This window comes from the organism of the source record quoted next, assembly GCF_019968955.1.
Source record: "MAG: Porospora cf. gigantea A chromosome Unknown PgA_NODE_1486_length_5729_cov_328.309, whole genome shotgun sequence".
NCBI lineage: Eukaryota > Apicomplexa > Conoidasida > Eugregarinorida > Porosporidae > Porospora > Porospora cf. gigantea A.
In genome coordinates this window covers 1-5,729 of record NW_027151418.1, presented here as the reverse complement: position 1 = coordinate 5,729, position 5,729 = coordinate 1, and the positions used below count along the sequence as shown (strand labels likewise).

At 55.6% G+C, this 5,729-nt stretch overlaps 3 protein-coding genes across 4 annotated transcripts; 2 read left to right on the top strand and 1 right to left on the bottom strand.

Annotated features, from left to right (window-relative positions):
• Window positions 1-398: 398 nt before the first annotated feature.
• On the top strand, window positions 399-1,820 carry KVP18_004366 (uncharacterized protein; the record flags this gene model as incomplete). Its single annotated transcript, XM_067956914.1, has 1 exon — window positions 399-1,820. The coding sequence occupies one exon, from the start codon at window positions 399-401 to the stop codon at window positions 1,818-1,820; it is 1,422 nt and encodes a 473-aa protein (XP_067812500.1).
• A 51-nt stretch (window positions 1,821-1,871) lies between these two features.
• Window positions 1,872-3,668, top strand: KVP18_004367 (uncharacterized protein; the record flags this gene model as incomplete). The annotated part of the gene is made up of 1 exon (XM_067956915.1): window positions 1,872-3,668. One exon carries the CDS (start codon window positions 1,872-1,874, stop codon window positions 3,666-3,668), a length of 1,797 nt encoding a protein of 598 aa, XP_067812501.1.
• A 29-nt stretch (window positions 3,669-3,697) lies between these two features.
• Window positions 3,698-5,695, bottom strand: KVP18_004365 (uncharacterized protein; the record flags this gene model as incomplete). 2 transcript variants are annotated; one of them, XM_067956912.1, is made up of 2 exons in its annotated part: window positions 4,215-4,501; window positions 4,546-5,695. In XM_067956912.1, the coding sequence occupies 2 exons, from the start codon at window positions 5,693-5,695 to the stop codon at window positions 4,215-4,217; spliced, it is 1,437 nt and encodes a 478-aa protein (XP_067812498.1). The 2 variants fall into 2 exon arrangements, with proteins under 2 accessions (XP_067812499.1, XP_067812498.1); XM_067956913.1 differs by having other exon boundaries at window positions 3,698-5,695.
• Window positions 5,696-5,729: the final 34 nt, after the last annotated feature.

Here is a 5,729-nt window from a genome sequence, read left to right as displayed (position 1 = left end):
TATAGCAAGAACTTACCCCCCACGCATCGCAGGGAAAATCTGTCTTGCCAACATATATATAGGAGTCATCAGCTTAGCAACCTCTCAGCCACTATGATTAAGACGCCACTATATAGCAAGAACTTACCCCCCACGCATCGCAGGGAAAATCTGTCGTGCCCCATAAAGTCAGTCGCACGTTAGCATCCTGCAATCAGCAAAAGAGAATAGGTTCTCATCATATCAGCCCTCCCTAACATATGTTCCCAGTCAGGTAGAGATGCCTGTCAATGTGTCGATTCGTAGGCATCGGCAGGAATGATTATGGTAATTTACAGGTCGAAATCAGCTGGTTCATGGTTTTGTGGGGCGCACCCTGCGAACGTGTGCAAATTCCAGTGTCTGCTCACGGATTCCTAATGGCATCCAGACCTTCAACCTACGAAATTGCGCCGCAGGCCGTGCGGAAGTATGCACGCACTGAAGACCAGGATGGAGGTCCCTTTGGATTTCCTCCCCATGGTATGGCTATCATGCAAGGTGACCGGCTGGAAGTGCCGGACGTGGGTTACCCTGCCACCACGCCCAACTATTTCCTGAAAATCGATGTGGAGCCCATTCCTGACGTAGGAGCTCCTGAGTACCAAGTGTCAGTTCTGGGTCGCGAACCCAGGTCGCTCGACAATGTGTCACATGTGGTGGGAGCTGAGAGCCCGTTGGCCAGGCCCACCCGTGATTCGCGTAGAGGCTTCATGCTGACACCCCAACTCCGCCCTACATCGCTGGGAAAGGACAGCGAGGCTGGTGAAGCCTCCCATGAATCGATTGCATCCAAGGATTTGCAGGGCGAGGGCGGCTCAAGCAAGGGAAGTGCAATCTCGCGATTCTTCCATAGTTTGGGATTCGGAGCCTGTTGCGGCGCTGCTGAGGAGCCACCCTTCCTGCCTGCGTACGCGGCCGCTTCTTCCGTGGCTCCTGGAAGTGAAGCTCCCAGTGAACGCGAAGCTCCGTTGCCCGCGATCGTTGAAGAGGATCCCAACCTGCAGCTAATGCGTCAAATGACGCCCCGTGAAAAAGAATACCACCTCCGAGTGCCCGACGACAGCAAGAATGTCGCAGTCTACAACTGGATCGTTCCTGATGACGCATTCGCCGGCACGGCTGAGTACGAGTCGGCGCTGAGAGAGGTCAGCATGACGGAGGTTTCGGACTCCGACGTGGAGTACGACAGCAGCGGTCCGAGCCCAACCCCTTCCTCGCTGGGTCCCACCGTAGTCGCGGGGGAGCGCGGGTCAACTATCGAAGGGCGCAGCTCGCACAGGTCCTCTGGAAAGCGCTCGGCTTCTGGAAAGCGCTCGGCTTCTGGAAAGCGCTCGGCTTCTGGAAAGCGCTCTCCTTCTGGAAAGCGCTCTGGTAAGCGCTCACCTTCCGGAACTAGGAGGTCGGGACGTCGAACCACTAGTCGTCCGTCCGCTGGGTCTCCTGAGAGCTCTGAGGTCGTGAGTGACTTCATGCCAGGAGAACGTGTGGCGCCGGTTACTGTATATGGAGGGGTTGAGTACACGACTCCCCAACTCGGCGGTAAGCTGCCTCCCGTGCACTTCAAGGTACATGCACTCGAAATCCACCAGCTAATCAACTGGGGGCTTGATGACGCCGAGCAGCCGGACTTCATCAAAAATCGCGTCAACCCCCATGTGGACGCCGTGGAGGGAGTCGTTCCTCTACCCTGGGACCCGCAGCACACTGGAATGCCGGCTGTCACGTTTCCCAACCTGGACATCACGTTGGCGCCGCTGCTTGCGAACACCTTCAGTCCTGCGGCGTTTCAGGTCGTTTGATGCTCTATTAATGCTCAACATTGTTATTGTCAGTCGTGGCGACAAAATTCGATGTTTACTTCGTACCTCACCCCAGAAACATTCTGGCGACTGCGACGGACGCACCGCGTGTTGTTACTCTGGGAGTCTATTTCCTCTGGACTTGAAGAAGTGGTGGCAGAGATGGCGACGTACCTAGGAGGCTTAGGCTGCCATACGACCACTAAAAGACTCTCCTCACTGGGAGCCTTCCCTACGGACATTCTGACCAGTTCCCGCTTCGATTTCGTGGCGGTATTCCTGTCCACGTTCACAGACGGAGCGCCACCCTCTGGAGGCCAGCCCTTCATGGAGAGCCTGAGCGACCTGGTTAACGACCCTCGCGTGTCTAGGGTGCACTTACGGTCGCTGATGGGCTTTGCTGTCTACGGGTTTGGTGACAGAGCGTACCCAGACTCCACTTTCTGCACTCCCGCTAAGAACTTGTCGCGGATGCTGGTGAAACTGGGCTGCCGACGAATTCTGAGTGACTCCTGCATTGACGTGACGCAGACACCCAATTGGGGCAAGGCAGCAACGGTGTTATGCCGGCGCATGGGAGTGGTTCGCGACGAAAGACTTCTGGATCTGCTACCAGACGAAGAGGATGCTGAGTCTGACTCCTTGATCTCAGCTGATTGCAGCGACGAGGACGTGGAAGACGTGCTAAACGAAAACTTGAGACCCATGGTTAGCGCTCGTCACGGGGCTGCCCTCGCGAAACAGGGCTATAAGGTCGTGGGCTCACATAGTGCAGTCAAGCTTTGTCGTTGGACCAAGAGCCAACTTCGCGGACGTGGAGGGTGCTACAAGCACACATTTTACGGCATCGACTCCAGCAGATGTATGGAATCAACACCCAGCCTTGCCTGCGCAAACAAGTGCATCTTTTGCTGGCGCCACCACAAGAACCCGGTCGGAACTTCATGGGCCTGGAAACAAGACCCAGCCGACGAGATTGTGGCCGGAAGCATAGCAGCACATCAGCGGCTGGTCAAGGAACTCAAGGGTATGGTTGGCGTTATTTCCTCTCGGTTTGAGAAGGCGGCGGAGGTGGGTCACTGCGCCCTCTCACTAGTGGGCGAGCCAGTGCTATACCCGGAGATCCAACAGTACATTCGGATCTTACACGATTCTAACATCAGCAGCTTTCTTGTAACGAATGCCCAGTTTCCTGAACAGATGAGCGTCATTGACGAGTGTACTCAGCTGTACGTGTCGGTTGACGCCAGCAATCCTGAAACCCTAAAGACGATCGACCAGCCCCTGTTCTCCGACTACTGGACTCGGTTTCTGGCCTGCCTGGATGTTATGCGTTCCAAGAAGGACCTGCGTACTGTTTTCCGTATGACGCTTGTCAAAGGCGTCAACATGCAGCAGACCCAGGCTGAACTGGCGGAGTATGCGGGGCTCGTACTTCGCGGTGAGCCCGCCTTCATAGAGATCAAGGCTTTCACTTACTGCGGCAACAACGGCAGACTCACAATGGAGAATGTTCCTTGGCATGAGGATATCGTTGCCTTCGGAAAGGCCCTTCTGTCATTTTCCCCGACCCTGCAGCGCTCCTACGGCATCGCCTGTGTTCACAAACACTCGTGTTGCCTGCTGCTGGCACGCTGCGACTACTTCCGTGACGGGGAGTGGCTGACCTGGATCGATTATCCATTGTTCTTTGAGGAAGTTCGAACGCACCGCAGCTCTGGGCGTCCGCTTAACCCTCTGGCGTTCTCCATACCATGCCCCGCCTGGGCGGTGGTGGGCGCCCGTGAGGAGGGATTTGACCCAGAGGAAACGAGAATCCCTGGCAAGGGCAAGAAAGTCCGTGCATAGCACAACAACACAAAGGGAGGTGGAAGAAACTAATCCCTGGAAGGCGTCAGAGATATGCGTGGAATTTCCTGCGGGTGGGGCGTCGACAGTGAATACCTTGATGAGAGTGATTGTGACGCGGCGGGCAGCAAATAGTTGGTAGTGGGCGGAATGCCATTAAGGGGGGTTCGGGTCACCGGTTGCGAGGACGCCAACAGAGCATTCCCAGAGGTATTCCGCGAGGTACGCGGAACAGTACACGTTGAGGGCAAGACGGAAGTCAGGGGGGTACTCAGCGGGCTCCGAGGTATGGTATTAGTCAGGGGCCCATTCAGTGAGCTCCGGGGCACATACGCTGAGGGCAAGCTCCGAGGTATGGTATTAGTCAGGGGTCCATTCAGTGAGCTCCGTGGCACATACGCTGAGGGCAAGCCGGAAGTCAGGGGGGTATTCAGCGGGCTCCGAGGTATGGTATTAGTCAGGGGCCCATTCAGTGAGCTCTGGGGCACATACGCTGAGGGCAAGACGGAAGTCAGGGGGGTATTCAGTGAGCTCCGAGGTATGGTATTAGTCAGGGGTCCATTCACTGAGCTCCGGGGCACATACGCTGAGGGCAAGACGGAAGTCAGGGGGGCATTCAGTGAGCTCCGAGGTGTGGCATAAGTCAGAGGGGCATTCAGTGAGCTCCGGGGCACATACGCTGAGGGCAAGACGGAAGTCAGGGATGCATTTAGGGATGTATGGGGTACGGTGTGGGCGGAGGGAGGGAGCATATAATTTCGGGAAGCAGATGCATTCGTGGTTAAGGGTCGCAGGGAAGATCTCACCGCCAGCTGAGCTGGCTGTCCCAAATACTGAGTCATTCCCTCCTCGAGGTGGGGGTTTGGCATCTCGCGACCGGAATCGTCCTCTATTTTGAGCCAGCCCGACCGTAAAGCAGTTACGAAGTCGACGGATTCTCGCACTCCTGTTGTTTGTTGTTGTTGGAGTTGTTTGACCTGTTCCATAGTGTTTTCGATTTCGCAGAGACTGGATTGCTGACCCATAACCGCCTCGATGTGCGCGGAGACCCACTCAGCTCTCTCCGCGAAGAAGCGCTCCGCCTGCAAGGCAGGCACAGGTACCTCTACAAATTTCGGCAGGTACACATTGAATGGGATCTGGTCCTTGATCACGTTGTACCGAGGGAGATGGTACTCGTAGGTGAGGACATGTTCGAGGGGCACAGGAATATTCCGCGGGACTGCCACTGACTTGTCCACGTCGACCTGCACAGGGTAGGGCTTGTCTACGTACTGAGGCACGGGAACGGGAATTTCCACCTCCTTTTGTACCACCTGCGGAACCTCCACAACTTGCTCAACGTCGTACTCGTTGTAGATGATTTCGGGTACTTCAACGATTTTCTCTTCGATTATAATCTTGGGCACGGTCACCTGAACCTCTTCCACTACCCTCTTGGGCACGTACACCACCTTTTCCTCTACGACGACTTCCGGCACCTCCACCACCTTGTCGACATAGCGAATCTCTGGCACCTCGATCTCATAATTCTGTATGATTGGGGTAACGCGCTCCACTATCAGCTCGGAGACCTCGTCTGAGGACTCCACGATCTCCTCATTCACATATCGCTCCGGTACAACGACTACTTTCTCGATGATCTCTTCTCTGACGATGCGCTTTGGGCGTCGGACTCGATGTTTTCTCACGTGCTGACTCACGACGTACGTCTCGCCTTGATAGTCACCTACGTGCCGTTGCGAGCCGGTATAGCACTCAGTTAGGGTGGTCCCCTGAGAGAGTACAGGCGTAGGAGCTCGTATCGATGAAAAGCGTCGGACAGGGTATGAAGGTCTGGGACTGGAGAGATCCGTTCTCGACGTAGTCTCCACAGTTGGCGGGCCCTTGAAATTGTAATAGGGCTTGGAGAATATGCCTGCCGTGCCGGTACGACGCACCTCCCGGTCTTCAAATGGATCCGAGGACGCAGATCCGCCGACCTTCTTGAGCTCCTGCTTCTTTGGGAAGAGATTCAAACGCGGCATTAGTGATTATTGTTGGAATACAGTCATAGATCGT